The 16012-nt window shown below is 42.4% G+C and overlaps 1 protein-coding gene across 1 annotated transcript in view; it reads right to left on the bottom strand.

Moving 5' to 3' along the window:
- Positions 1–485: 485 nt before the first annotated feature.
- The window catches only part of GTPBP3 (GTP binding protein 3, mitochondrial), a 45146-nt gene continuing 29619 nt past the window's right edge, over positions 486–16012 (bottom strand). Inside the window, exons 7-9 of the mRNA XM_085637784.1 lie at positions 7093–7258; positions 5191–5517; positions 486–3230 (exon numbers count right to left, since the gene is read on the bottom strand). Coding sequence (XP_085493910.1) covers positions 2999–3230; positions 5191–5517; positions 7093–7258 — 725 coding nt within the window. The 3' untranslated portion in view covers positions 486–2998. The remainder of the gene's footprint in view (positions 3231–5190; positions 5518–7092; positions 7259–16012) is intronic.

The raw sequence follows: 16012 nt of genomic DNA, 5'->3' as shown, positions 1-16012 counted from the left end.
TAGCGTACAAAACGTATGATTTTAGATTAGTCCATCAAGGTCTCACTGACAGAACTGTAATAGTTAAGAGAAAGAGAAATGTGCTATCCTCCTTCTTAACAGGGGTGTAAATTTGTTGGTCAAGCTCATTCAGGGTTCAGTCCTTTGCACTTCTGACTCCTGGAAAGGGACCTGTTCATGGAAGTACAGAGATCAAGAGCTGGGGATGTGTGGGCATGTTGAAGCCCCAGCGCAGCCTCATGCAGGTTCCTATTGGTTGAGAACCCCGGCGGTATTCAGGTGTTTGTGGCCTAAGGTCTTCGGAGGCATGACAGGGACAACGGAAGCCCTGCAGCTGCCCCTCACAGTTCTACATATTTAGAAGAAACAAGGGCACCCAAGCTATCTGGAAGGGACCTTGGGTGTGAGCATTTGTATAGGAACACTGGACCCTCACAACATAAATTTACTTTCACGTTTAACACAGAGAAACAATGACATCTATCTTCATATATTAAAATGGATGTTTATTATTATAATTTAATATAAGAAACATGCAAGAACATAAAAGTGGGACAGTTTAAAACAAACAAAACAGGTAGCCAAACTTGGACTTTGCACATGTTGGCCAGGATACAGAAAAGTAGTTTGGGCCAAGGAACATACGCATTAGCCACATTGCGCTTTATAACAACAAAATTCCCAATTGTGTCAAGGTGCTGGAGTCAACGACGTTTCGATCCCTTTACTAGGTAATTGGATCATCATCAGGACATTACAATTGATGCCTGAGAAAAATGCTTGCTTTAGGATTCAAGATGCAGGTCTCTGTAAGGATAAAGCTACCACAGCAAGATGAGAATTACGAAGTCGGTCTGGGCACGAACTTGTACAAAGAGCAACCAAACATTTAACATACTGAGCAGGTCGGCCTTTATTGTACGAAAAAAAAATTCACACAACATTTTTCCATTGAGGGTCATCCAGACGATTCTATAACTGATCCTGGGTGAACGCCTGCATGGAGACGTTTGATGCACGACTGTTTGGGACGCTAATGAAAGTTTATGTTCCACAAGGAGCCAGATGGTGTTCAAATGCATGAAGATGTAATGAAAATACGAGCAATAGGCCCAATTAGACCCCCCCTCAGTCATAGCACAGAGATATGAATAAATGTTGCACGTAGCACCTCAAACAGAACCCAAAAAGTAAAATAAAATTCAGATAGACTCAACTGCCCAGCATGATTTTGAAACTTATAAAGATTCAACCTCTTTTGAGTCACTGAATGTTGGCAAGTATGTACTAGCACAGTGGTCTGGCAGAAGCCTTGATGACACGGTTATTACAGCCCTTGCAGGCAGGGGTGTAACACAGACTCCTGCAGCCCCTGCTGTGGAGGGGGTAATTGTTCAGGGGCCCCTCAACCCTTCAGGGGGCCACATTCAGCCCAAAACCAATGAACATCTGTGAGATATGGGAAGTTTAGGGCCCCTCTTCACAATTTGTGGGGGGATCCTTTTGTGTTACACCTCTGATTGCAGGACTATTTGTGCAGTCAAGCATGGTGAAGATATAAAACCACTTGCACCGTCGCATGCTCCTGCAGCCGTGAGATCAGTGCAGTGCGGTCTCTGAACCATTTCCAGCTGTGATTAGCCGTTCTCTATGCTCAACCCATAGAGGAACATCCTGCAGCTCACTGCGGTCAGCAGTTGGACTTCCTTAAGGTGATCAGAGCGAGTGGGAGCCACATCAGCCATATATCATGGGTCAGTATTCCTCAGCTTAGCTTGAATGTATTGCTCATCAGAACGGGCTATCTCAATCCTGACCTGCAGAAGCCCTTACTCCTTCAGTACCTGAAGCCGAAACATGTAAACAGTAAAACCTACTGCTGTCCCTCTACTGAAGCAACACAGCTTTACCAGTGCACCCCAAATCTGGCCTGCAGCAGCCCTTGTTCCCACAGTAATGAAAGTCAACACAGCTTTACTTATGCATTCCAAACCGGACCCGTAGTAACCCTTTTGTGCCGCAGAACTGGAATTAAGACACCTTTATCACTGCGATCCTCTTCTGACCTCCTGTACCCTCGGGACCCCACACAGCTCTGTCAATGCACCTCAATCCTCACCTGTAGCATTTCCAGCTATTCCTATACAGAGGATCACAAACAATTATCTCAATACATGTTATCCCAATACATTTCCAGTACGGTACCACACATAGCTCTGGCATGGCGCCCCAGTCCTAAGTTGCAGACCTTTAGTGACTGTCATCGGATCGACTTGCACAGCTTTCTAGTGCATCAAAAGATGTCCCCGCAGCACCCCCACTGCACTCCACTTGTGAGGCCTGCACAATCATACACAAAAGCATGCCTAGGCTGATTTACTAAGCCATGTTTATTCTCACACTAAACCTATAGACATACCTCTCCTGACGCACCTCAACCCAAACCTAAAGCACACAGCCAGTGATATCCTTGCCCTAGCAACCATGCAAGCTCTGTCAGCTCATGTCAATCATGGCTTGCAGAAACCGGTCTGTGTCATTCTTGTGTTGAGACCCATGCACAGCTCTGCCAATGCAGAACCATGAGACATTCTTTTGCTGAGACCCATGCACAGCTCTGCCAATGCAGAACCACAAGCCATTCTTTTGCTGAGACCCATGCACGGCTCTGCCAAAGCTTTTCTATCCTGGAAGGCAGAGGCTTGTGCCTGCTCATGGTATAGCTGTTCAATGCAGAGATCCAACAGTGCACCTCAATCCTGCCCTGCTCCAACACCTGGTGCAGTCTGTACATTCACACCCATACACAAGAGAGACTGTGCCTCTGCCTTCATCTGGAAACAGGACCCTGCTGCCTCAATACGTCCATTGCTCCTTGAAGCAACATCTTCTCTCGACCTCTGCTTCCTGAAGCTCTGAGGGACACCGATAGTTCACTCCCAATTCTCACGGTGCCAGGCCGGATCTGGGGTGGAAGTCTCACATTCGGACACCCACATCATTTCCCAATGCAGAAGTCACGGAATATGACGTCTAAAATGTCCTCTGCGCCCACCTTACCGGTGATCTTTCCAAGGTGGCGCAGGGCGATCCGAAGTTCTTCCGCAGTCAGGGCCAGGTCCAGGTGCCTGTGACTGTGAAACCGGGTAAGGCACTCCAGGCAGCTGCCCAGGTGCAGGCGGTGCCGGGTCTGGGTGAGACTGGGTGAGCCCACAAGAGGGTTCCCACACCTGGGAAGGACAAAAGCAAACAGTGAGGCTCAAGCAAGAATTTCTAGATGGCGTGACACAGCTTGTATATTACAGTTCTAGAGCGCTTTACTATACAACGTCTGGAGTCGCAAAACCACTTGTACATGTAAGATCAACGTACAGGAGGACATGGTTTGTTTTACAAGTGCAAATGCAAGTTTGCTGTTTGCAAAACCAAAATTTGCATGTGCAAAGAGATGTTTGCATCATATTATCAGATTGTGTAATACTACGAAAATGGAAGGATGTTGACGTGCCAGGGTGATAATGGTGTGCAAACTTTGGGTGCCCTCCTACAAACTTGTGGATACTCACAAACGTGTTTCCAAACTATTCACACACTGGATAAGGACAGAGATTTAGTCATTGCACAGGCAGGTTCACGTCCAGGAAAGGACAAAGAAAACTTCCAACACTGGTGAGTGTATATTATAAAACGTTGCTCCGGGGAGGGAGAGTGGGGCTCTGATTGGGGGGATATTTTCCTTGCTTAAAAAAGCACAATTTCATATTTTCCATATTATTTCTTGCATAAGCAATTGTACAATATGTACAATTGCACATGCAGAAAGCTGTTCCCATGAACACAAGTGGGAATTGATAAAAGTGGCCTACTAGAACGTTAGAAAAACCTTGTACATTTCCAAAAAATCATAAACATGCACACATGCCGGGTAAAAATGTCAGGCATAGAATTCCAAATTGTGTGTGATTCAGGCCCAAAGTCTCAAACCACTACAAAAATAAAAATGAGTGTTGGGCAAATTCAGGACTCAGTTGTAGAAAGCCATACAGAGACTGCTAATGGAGCATAGAAAGAACAGGGCGGAGCATGCACCACGGCCAGGTTGAGCCCTCGAGAAGACCTCCTTACCATAATGTGTGATGAACTTCGGCCATGGACAGCGACTATGTTCTGTACAAGGTAGAAACAGGGCATGAACGGTGTACCCTAAATGTCTGTGATGAGAATTCTTCAGAGTAGATTGCTCTGTGCCACAGATAGCAGTTAAAACTGCTCAGGTGGTAATAGTGTAAATGGATGGTTACCGGTGTCCTTATATCAAACTAATTATTTCATGCTATTTAATTGTTTATGGACTCCATTAAAAATGTTTAATATAAAACTACTAAATTCACATAATTGTTGGCGCTATAATTTGGTTCCAGCTTCATTAAAACATATGCTTTTCGAATGTAATATTGTCTTTATGTTTTGGAAAAAGGTTTGGGATGTTATTATAAAAAAAATATTTTATCAGATAAACGTTCATACAATATGTTGATTTGTAAATTGATATTGCTTTCAACAAAACTGTCAGATTCAAATAACAAGCTCTTTGACTTCCTGCTATCCACTGCTCTAAAGTCAATTACTGTCAACTGGAAAAATGTTTCATTATTGTCAATTCGTACATGGTGGTCATGGATAATCTTTACCAGAAAAGGAGCTGACCTGACTATGTTGGGTGTTGTTCATAACACATTTACTTACCAGTCATTTTGGAGACCAATTGACAATTATATAGCATACTACTATTAATTTTTTATATTATGTAATAAGTATAGTCTGTTAGATTTTATTATGTAGCTCAGTTATGATATACTTGTTATTGCTTCCTCCCTTTTTTTAAATATTTTTAAATTTTAGTTCTTATTATACTGCAAATGTCAATGTATAGGTACAAGTATTATGTTAATGTAACATCATACATTTCAATGCATCTCATCGGTGCTCTTTTTTGTTTGGTCTATTGCCTTATCATAAATTCATTAAAATATTTTGAACTTAAAATTGCTCAGGTGGCGTGTTGTTTCATGACCGGGCTGTTCGAGCAATTGATAGTCGCAACATGACAAATACAAAAGCGAGCGGAGAAGACAAACATGAAAGAAGGACAAGCAGGAAGGGAGGATAAACACCAAAAAGGACACTTGCATTTCTTCCAGTTTCCCCGTCAGCACGTGCAGGAAGCTCTCCAGTCCTTCTCCGGTTCGGCAGGATAGAGGGCAGACCGATGGAAGGTTCCTGGTGCTGCACATCTCACGTAGGCTGTCCGGAGCAGTCGCTCCCAGCAAGTCCACCTTGTTTAAGACCAGGATGCAGGATGTACCAGGTGGGTCCCTGGTTTCAGGGGAGCATTCACAAGGAGGGGATGGAAGGATGTCCTCAAGGGATCGCTCCAAGAAAGGCCCACCGCCCACCAAGCCTGCAGGGATCTCTGTGGCATCGATCACGGCCAGTATGAGATCGGCTTCCTCCAACCTAGGACAATGCAGCAGAAGAAGCGTGAGAAACAGAGTGCAATTCATATTTTCACGAGGACGCAGGCTAATATGATTTGCAATTACAAAATATTAGAAAGCTTTGGCGCTAAAATTAGTGATATATTTGTTTCAAAACCATAGTAACGGTGTGATCATAACCCCAAAAGATGGAGAATTCTGATACAATCCCATACGAAGGAAGTACATGTGGTCGATCGTAACAACTCTGGTGCTCGCTCCTTGTCCTTCTGCCCGCCTTCCCACTGCCCTGCATAATGTGTTCCAGGCTCGGACACATAAGGGGGCAGGGGTACCTCATTCTAGTAAAGGAGAGCACAACAGATCTGCTCAAAAGGAACATTTCCAAATAACATCAAATCAAATTGTGATCAGATCTGAAAATGGGCAGAGGATTGAAAGTTACCCCCAAGAAATTACAAAAGATACGGTTTCTGGTTAGAATGAAGTGAGCGCTGCAATTCTACAAGGTTCTGTGTTAGCTCAATGCTTTTATCATTTTTAAATGAGTAATCTGCAGACAGGGTATGAAGCAAAATATTGTAGGAGCCATGAACAATACATGTATGACTGCGACAACTCCACTGCCATCTAACACTACACTTCTCTTCTGTTTCGCGGAGTACGCATCGCTGCTCACGATGACTCACCTCAACTAAAACGCCCATCTCCAAGCTCAACACCTCTTTACTCCTCGCATCTCCTCCTACAGTCACAGACCTTTGCCCTAAAATCTTCCACAAACTTCCTCACAACCTCTCTCCTCGAAGCGATAGCCTACCCCACAGCCTCTCATCTCTTTCTTATCCCCGACTCACCCCAAGATTATCATCGTATCCAACCACAGATACACGTTGGAAATTAATCATTAGTGGGACGCCATCGTCTCGCATGAGTTATTTTAAATATTTTTTAACATTTAAAAAAATGTAGTCATTAATGTGAGTCGATGTTTTTTTTTTTGTTAACAAATTTTATCCGTCAAATACACATTTTGGCGGAGCTCTGTAACTCGTAGCACCAATGAACAAAATCCAGGCTTTGACATCTTTCTCATGAAATACCAAAAGAAAATTAGATAAGGGACGTGCATAAAAAAATGCAACCCCACTAAACAAACGAACATAGAACACCCCCCACCCCATGTGAGTCGATGTTTTAATTTTCTAGAAGACAGAGTAGCCTGGTGCACGCTGAGCAGCGCATGCTAACATCACGGAGATATTGAGGGAGGATCCAGAGGCGGCCGTCACCTCCTACTACTGCAGCTTGAACTGACTGCAGACCTGTACACCAGCTACAAATTCACTCCTCTGCCTGTACATCATCAATATTGTTACCCCAACTCAATGTTCTCTTTTTATCAATTCCACAAAGATCAACGGTGGCATCGCTGGAAATCAAACTCATGACCTGAACGTTCCAAATAAATCTCTTAGGTGGAAAAAAGAACCCAAGGAGATACATTAATTATTAGGTAATAAGTGACGTAATAAACAAACAATATCAAAGATCTGGGAGAGCGGTCGATCAGCAGCCAAATGGTGGACCTTACCTTCCACGTGCACGTCGCACTCCTTCCTGCTCGACGAGGTCCTGCGTCACCCGAAGCCCGGCTGTATCACTTAGGACTACAGGATAGCCGCCAACATTCAGTGCTGTCTCCACGACGTCCCTCGTTGTCCCAGCAATCGGAGAGACGATGGCTGCAGGCTTTTGGCCTATCGAAAGGAATCAAAATGTTGATACCAAGTGTTCTAGAGCGCACAACACACATCACTGGAGTGTCTGCTTGGTCCTATGGCAGGTTAGACGTGTTGAGGCAGTTTCAAGAGAAAAGTTACACGCCTTTACTAGAGCGGACGTGGTTCTCAACATACGACTGTAGGAGGGCTATCTCGAATGTATTACCGTCATTGGACTACTCGGTTGAAGAGAGCACACAGCCTGAAAGTGCACAGGACGAACAACAGGAAGCAAAGCCAGTATAATGTCGCAAAATTCCAAGGAATGTGCCTACATAGTCTAGCAGCATCAATGTAGTCTCAGAGGTGGCGGGGAGACTATATGATGGCCAACACCATGGAACCCAATTGTCCTAAAAAAACACAAATGTAACTTGTAAAAAAAAAAATAAAGGTCAACTGGTGAATCAAGCAGTTGTAAAGCACTAGGACTTGGCTTTAAAAGGACTTAGTCAACTTTTTGTTTTGCCAATGCCTGTCGTTGAACAGCTACAATGCATGGGCACTTCTGCATCATGATGTTGCAGTGGCCATTGTGTTTTTTTTTACCGTTCCGTGAAGGTAGAGATCAGTCTTCATGTGATAAATCTAAAAATAAAAAGTGTTAAAAAAAAGCGTATCAAGAACAAATCAGCTTAGTAGGTGTGGGACCTCCAAAAACAAGAAATAAAAAAAAGGTACAGGGGCAGCAACATAGGATTAGTTGGGCGAGGGTGAAGCAACCAAAACAGAGTAGCCGGAAGACTCAGAAAATGAAAATAAACAAAAGACGAGCACGTACAGATGGATGAAGCAATGAACAAACAAAAAACACACATGCAGTCCCACAGTTCTGATAGAAAAAGAAAAATAGTTCCCTGAATGAAAGTGGCGGAAGGATACAACTCATCCAGTCAACGGGATGGTAAAGAACCTATGCTCCAGGGAAAGCACAAACATACAGCAAGGAAGGAAAGTCATCAAGGAGTGGCGCAGCAGCCAGAGTGGCTGATGCCAGAACAAGGGGATCACGGTTCGATCCCTGGCGCCGGCGGCAGCTCAGCTCAGCGTCGCATGACTCTGGGCAATAGCTCACTTAATCTCCCCGATGGCCCACAGCGCCTTGAAACCTTAAGGGGTGATATGTTCACGTTTTATAAGTAAGGATTATTTTTATTATTATCAAACTAAAAGTAAGCAAATGAGATTGATATGAAAGCAAACAAATAATAAGAAATGGTTGACGAAAAGCCCATTCTAAGTACTGCTAATGTACACAACAGGTCTTTTGACAACAGAATGAAGAAGATGCCTGTACGGTGGACGTCAGAAAGAGATGGTTTACAGATTCACACAAAAGTTGATAGGGACTATGAGCCATAAAATCTTGGATTCTAGAGGGATTGTAGCTTCACTCTCACCCACTGTGCATGAATTATGGAGGGCAGGTAACCAGCGGGTAATTTATTTAATAAATAAATAAATAAACGTGCCGGGGCTCTCGTCAGGAGGCAGCTTGCACCAGCCTATTTCTCCTGTAAGTGAAGCCTAAAACAGAACTCCCGGGCCTACCAGAAATGAATGTGTCCGTGGTCCAATACCTTTGGTCGAGTTTGCGCTATAAGCGCCAGTGTTCATGATTAAATGCCAGTGCTGAGCACCGGAAACTCAAATTAAGCACTGCAGGTAACACTCCTTCCACCCACAGTCTGTGACGGAAGCTGTGCTGGCACTCGCTGTCGAACCGGACACCCTGCAGGATGCGGCTTCACCATCCCTGTATGTGGACGAGTGGTGTTATCATGAAGTTTTTAGGGAAACATTTGAGTTGGTAAAGTTGGAAACACATATAAAAGCGTAGCACATAACCTGAGCATGGCCAAAAAATACACCCTGTGGTGAATTCGGACTCTATTCCTACTACCAAACTCTTGTTTCAATGGCTGAGCCTTTCATTCATATCTCGCGTCCACTGCAGGTGAATGGAAAGACGCAGTTGCCCATTATCCACGAGAGCCACGCTTGGACTACAGCACAGTTGTACAATGGGTTTCTCGTTATTTCTCGGTTGAACAAATTTTGCTAAAGTTTTGAAACACAAATCACTTGAATACAAGTACTGGGAGAGTGATCAACCATCATATCCAATAAACTATTTTAATGGATGACAAATCAGCTCATATTAAAATATAAATAGACCACGACACACAATGACAACCCTTTGTAAGAACAAGACCAATGATAATAAGACCTGAAATAGCGGGTACTGTGATTTGAAACAGACCCGGTGACTAGCCAAGTAAAAAGAGAAGACAGTTCGCTTGGCATTCAATCATGGTTTACAAGTAAACATAAGTATTGTACACAACTGTGTAAAAAACAATTATTAAAGATATAAACTGTCATCCAAGATGTTCACAGTGTTTGGGCCCTAAATTATACACCCGAGCCTTCATCAGGACAACAGGAATGTTGGCCATTGATCAACTATAATATTGCGATAGCTGTGCTTCCACTCACATCAAGAGTAGATTGTGTGTAGCTTAAATTATAAGGGACTCTGTATGTTAATGAGTTCCATGATATTTCCTCCTGTTGGCGGATCTATGTTCCCTGGCTCCTCCTTGCTTCATTCTTCACGCTACCCGTTATGACTGTCCAGGCTGCGCAGTCTCAGTACCTGAGAAGTATCCACGTCACCTGTTGACATCAGAGGTTTGAAGAGCCTGACAAGCGGTGAAAACACTTCCATTTTTTTCAGGAGGAGTCGGTGAGAGGAGATTCTTGAATTATTCTTTTAAAATAAGGCCAAGAATCTTTCTGAAAAAAGGTTGGCCGTGTGTTGTGGTGGCGGCAGGCGACGGAGAGAGCTGGACGGTCTTCACGGATACCAACCAGATAGGTCTTCAACGCCTCTTAACTTCTTTACATGGTCAGAGTAAAAAGAATTCTCTACCAGTGAACTTATCTTTGACACAAAAATGTGTCTTTTGGTAAGATTAATAATAAATGTACATGGTCAATTACAGGAGTCATCTAGAACATGTAAATTAGGGTATATATTGTAATATAACTCTACACTCTAATTTAACTAAGGCCGAAAATGGAAACCTTTAGATTACAGTTGTTAAAGGCAAATGGTGAAAGAAGAACTAGTTAAGGTTCAGTCGGGTGATTTCCACGACATCAGTATGTAAGATACTTAGCGCAGACATAGATTTAGGAAAAGTGCTCCACAATCACTGATCAGACAAGAGCTGGGACATAATCTGGTCGGTAAATCAGAGGAGGACGCTGCCCGAATACATCTTCACAGCTTCCACACTGCTATGTCTTTTCGATATACATTCCATAAGCCATCTCATGGAGTGAAATATCTATCAACAATTACAGTCCACCTGCAAGATATCTGGAAAATGTATGAACCCAAGTATGGTTGAATATTGTTTTTAAAACGTTTATTTAAGATGGGTTTGCAAAGAGACAAGAAATCAACATTTTAATCAGGATTGTGGCACTGAACATCGGTCTATGGGTGGAGAAGAAATATATCTTAGCTCAGTGAAATAGGAACACAGTTATTTCACTTACTCTTTACAACCAACTACCTGTCAGAGTTGTTTTTATAGTTTAGAGTGTATTATAGTCAAATATTGGTTTATATGGATTACAGGTAGGAAGATGTCAACCTGAATATATATATATATATATATATATATATATATATATATCACCGCAACTCGCCCACAATCCGTATGTTTTCTGGAAAGACGAGGCGAACCCAAATTCTGTGATTATGAAGATTTATTTCGTGCCCAGCACCGCCGCCATTACGCGTTTCAGCTCCACAAGAGCCTTGATCACATGATACACCACATGATTGACATTACACCTTTTAAAGAGACAATACACGGGAAGGGGACGGCGTACTCTGCCGCGTCATAGTCATAGACATAGAGAACATCTTTGCCTAATGCATCGTGATTCCCTCGATAACTGTACAAATTCAAGTTTGTAATTTTGAAAATACAGTTTTTGTAGTATAGACATAGTACTACATGTGCAAAATACTGCTATGTGCAAAAAAGTGCAAGTGTTATGGTCTTCTCGTGGAGAAGTGTGGCTCAATGGTTAGAACAAGCAGAGTGGAGAAGTGTGGCTCAATGGTTAGAACAGGCAGACCTTGATGCAGAGCTCTTGCCAGGGACCAGGGTTCGATTCCCGCCTCGGTGGGTCTCGGGCTCATAAATTCCTCTGACCGGATATTCTCGCCTCAGTGTCTTTCTAATCATGGGTCCCATGCTGCAACTCTGGGCAATAGCTTGCTTAGTCTCCACAACGGCCCCCACAGCACGAGGGATGCCTGGTTTCACCATGGGGGTGCCCAGGAGTGGACACTTCACAAGGAAAACCAGGAAGGGTTCCCTTGTGGTATTCGTACAAGCGCCGGGAAACCCACTGCGGGTAGCTGTGCGCTATACAAGTACAAAAACATTTACATTTACATTTACAATACCAAACGAAATACATGGTCAAATGAGATATGAATAAATAAATAAATATATAAATATATTCATAAAAAATTCACATATGGTTAAAAGACAGGATTAAAAAACAGGGTTTAAATAAACACTCATATTGTTTTATAAAAAAAATCCTAATACATATAATAGTGGTTTAAAAAAACCATCTATAAATAACCTTATTGACACATGAAAAAACCTGCTACATTGTTGTATTTTCGGTTTCCATAGTGGATTATTGCACATAGTGAAACACTGGTAGCACAATGAAACTAAAATCTACCTGGTGTCATCTTTAAATGGTGTAGGGTAACCTATAAGTGCAAAATTGTGCTATAAATAACATGAATCATAAAATTGTGTGTGTAAAAAATGAAAAAAGAAAATCTTATATTATCATAGGTTAAAAAGAACAGAGAAGAGAGGGAGCGCTAGTGATTCAGTGGTCAGTAGACAACAGGATTGAATATTAATAGAAATCAGTATATTATAAGTGAGTAAAAAAATCCTCACTAAAATTCAATCCATTTGGAATCTTCCTGTCTAATTGGATTATATATCGTGTTTCAAGTTTTCTTAACAAAGAGTCACGATTACCACCTCTCCTTAAAGGAGGGACTGAGTCAATCAAAAAATATTTAAGTTCACTAGATCTCCTAGAGTGTGTTTCATCAAAATGACGTGCTACTGGATAACTAGAGTCCCCATGGTTGATGGCTCGAATATGCTGCAGAATTCTTTTATGTGCTTGCAGTTTTGTACTGCCCACGTAGCGTAAGCCACATGGGCATTCCAGTACATAAATAACAAATTCTGTTTTGCAAGTGAGTTTTTTTATCAATTTTGGTCATCCTGTCACTCCATGGTGTAGTGTACTCTGTTTTGTTAATCTCGTGTTTACATGCCTTACAACTTGCACACTTAATGAAACCTTTACTAGTGGATAACCACGTTGCGTTGTCTACCAATTCAGGGCTACTACTGACCAATTGATCCCTCATAGAGCGTGCCTTTCTAAAGGTCAAATTGGGTGATCGACACAAGGTGTCCCCCAAAATTGGATCACTTTTGACCAACGCCCAATTCCTAGTTACAATTCTTCTTATAGTATGCTGTTGTTGACTATATGTCAGAATTAATCTAAGTTATTCTGAGGTATCTGGGTCAATAATATGACCACTGGATGGTTTTTGGGTTAGTGCCTTAAGTCCTGCCCTGATTATTGGCTTTAGATATAGCTGTATCTATCATTTTCGTGGTATATCCCCGATTCAAGAATCGTTCTCGGCATTCTGATTGTGCCTTGAAACAATCCAAATCGGTGGTGCATATTCTTCTGAAGCGCAGCATCTCCCCAAAGGGGATACTGTGAATCAGGTGTGCAGGGTGATGACTAGTTGCATGTAGGAGGGAGTTTCCAGCAGTCATTTTCCTATGGAGTCTAGAGTGTAGGTGGTTATCAAGGATAAATAGCTCAACATCAAGGAAACAAATACTGTTGCAACTTATTTGACCTGAAAATTCAAGATTCAAATCATTACTGTTGATGTCATCAATAAATTGGAGAGCCCCAATCTCCGGGCCCTTCCAAATGATCAAGAGATCGTCAATGTACCTGTACCAACGGATTATGTGATTGCAAACAACCTCTTGAAATGATGCCATGAGGACCCGCTCCTCCCAAAGTCCCATATGCAAACAAGCATAGCTCGGGGAGAAACAGGCCCCCATCGCAACGCCTCTAATCTGCTGTTAGACAATTTTTTGAAATAAAAAGAAGTTGTTTTCTAGGCACATGGAAACGATTGACATCAGCATTTTGTTGTGCTCAGTAAAACAAATAGGGCGTTTGTTCAAGTAAAACTCTACAGCTTTAAGTCCGTCTCTATGGTTGATGCTAGTATATAGCGAAGAGACATCTAAAGAGATGAGCAGATAATCATCATGCCATACAACATCATCCAACTTACACAGGAGATCACCCGTATCTAAGATAAATGAGGGTAACTGTCTCATAAAATCTTGTAGAAAAAAATCCACATATTTACTTGCATTCTCTAAGATACTGTTGCGGGCTGATATGATTGGCCTCCCGGGTGGTACAAGGGCATTTTTGTGAACCTTTTGGAATAAAGTACAAGACTGGCATGACAGGGTTATCATTTTTAAGAAACCGGAAATATATATATATATATATATATATATATATATATATATTCACTGAAAAAACCATAGGTTTCACACATGTTATAGTTAGCTGGACATTTTACTGATAAAAAACCAATGAAATTCCCCCGTTATAGTTACTGTAGGCAACTATAACTCACGCGACCGCAATCCTCTGCTGATGCTAATACTGTATTTAGACACTTATTTGCCCATGTCTTCTTCCATTAAATTTTAGCTATACATATATTACAAATATTTTTTTTTCATAAAGACACATATGTCATCAGCAGAGGATTACGGTCGCGTGAGTTATAGTTGCCTACAGTAACTATAACGGGGGAATTTCATTGGTTTTTTATCAGTAAAATGTCCAGCTAACTATAACATGTGTGAAACCTATGGTTTTTTCAGTGAATTTGTACGGTTTTTTAAATGCTAAGTTACTTTACGCCATTTGTGGCGTGCGCGCCCACTTAACGCATTTCGTTCCATGCGCGCACGGTGCGCTTCGCGCACCGTGCGCGCACAGTGAGCACGCGGTGCGCTTCGCGCACCGCGTGCCCACATTACGCTAGATGGGCCATGAACGCACGATGCGCTTCGCGCACCGTGCGCACATGGAGGACATATGAAGAGCAAACTCTTAAATCTGCTTTTCATTTTTTTTTTTTTATTTTTTTTACCGTACGCTTACCGTAAGCTTACGGTACGCGTACCCCGTGATTTTTTTTAAAATCAATAAATGTTTTTTTTGTACTTTTCTGTCCTTCTTTGACCCCCTTACAAATGTTAGGGGGTCTGTAACTCTCCTCATTGCCCCCTTTCCTTGTTTTCTCTGTTTTTTTTCTGAGTGAAACACACAAAATGGCGGCCGCCGCTTCCTGGTTTCGGCCGATTCGAATGTTTACTAAGATCTATGGGCCAATCAGAATCTCCTTCGCGCACGCCATGTTTCTTCCGTACGCTTACCGTAAGCTTACCGTACGCGTACCCCGTGATTTTTTTTAAAAATCAATAAATGTTTGTTTTGTACTTTACAGTCCTTCTTTGACCCCCTCACAAATGTAAGGGGGTCTGTAACTCTTCTCATTGCCCCCTTTTCTTGTTTTCACTCTTTTTTTTTCAGAGTGAAACACAGAAAATGGCGGCCGCCGCTTCCTGGTTTCGGCCGATTCGAATGTTTACTAAGATCTAAGAGCCAATCAGAATCGCGCTCGCGCACGCCACCGTACGCTTACCGTAAGCGTACGGTAAGCGTACCGTAAGCGGGCTCAGATATATATATTGATTTAAAGGCTATTTTCTCAGAATCTACTGAACGGATTTACACCAAACCTACAAAAGGCACTTCCTTGACCTAGGGACTACCTCTCTGCCAAATTTTGAGTAATTCTGTTCAGCCGTTCGGGCTGTAGCTCGTTCTAAAGGTCCTATGGAAAAATGCATGGGAAAAACGCGTTTTGGGACCCCCCTTTTATCTCAGCCCCCGCTTGACGGATCCCCCCGAGACTTTCAGGGTAGGAGCGGAGCGTAGCGCCCCACCTATTTTGAGAAATTCGCGAGGATTCGTCGACCGGCGCCAAAGTTATTCAAAATAGAATGTTGAGGTTTTCCTATGGAAACGTGGTCCTAACTATAACTACCTACTGGCGACCGCCAGTAGGTAATATATATATATATATATATATATATATATATATATATATATATATATATATATATCAAAAAACACCCGTCCCGATAAAGACGAAGGCTGTCTGCTGGGCGGTCCGTGTGGGGGTAATCGGCAACCCCAATTATGCAACACCATACACTTCTCCTCCAGGAAGTATACACGGACACCAGGGATATTTGCAGTTATCAAATTGGTTTAATGGACTGCACAAACAACGCGTTTCAGCTTTCGCCTTGTTCACGTTACAATGACGTTTTTTTGTATAAAGTTAAATACAGTTCCTGTGCACAAAAATAAACAAAATAAACAACAGACTCTTAGCACCAGAGAATGTGTAGAGTGGCAAATTGGTAAACTTGGCGGCCATCTTAGCCTAGTGCAGAA

This window comes from Triturus cristatus, chromosome 12 (assembly GCF_964204655.1).
Source record: "Triturus cristatus chromosome 12, aTriCri1.1, whole genome shotgun sequence".
In the NCBI taxonomy this organism is placed as follows: Eukaryota; Metazoa; Chordata; class Amphibia; order Caudata; family Salamandridae; genus Triturus; species Triturus cristatus.
Note: the sequence above shows the minus strand (reverse complement) of the source record. Positions and strands in the feature narration are given on the sequence as shown.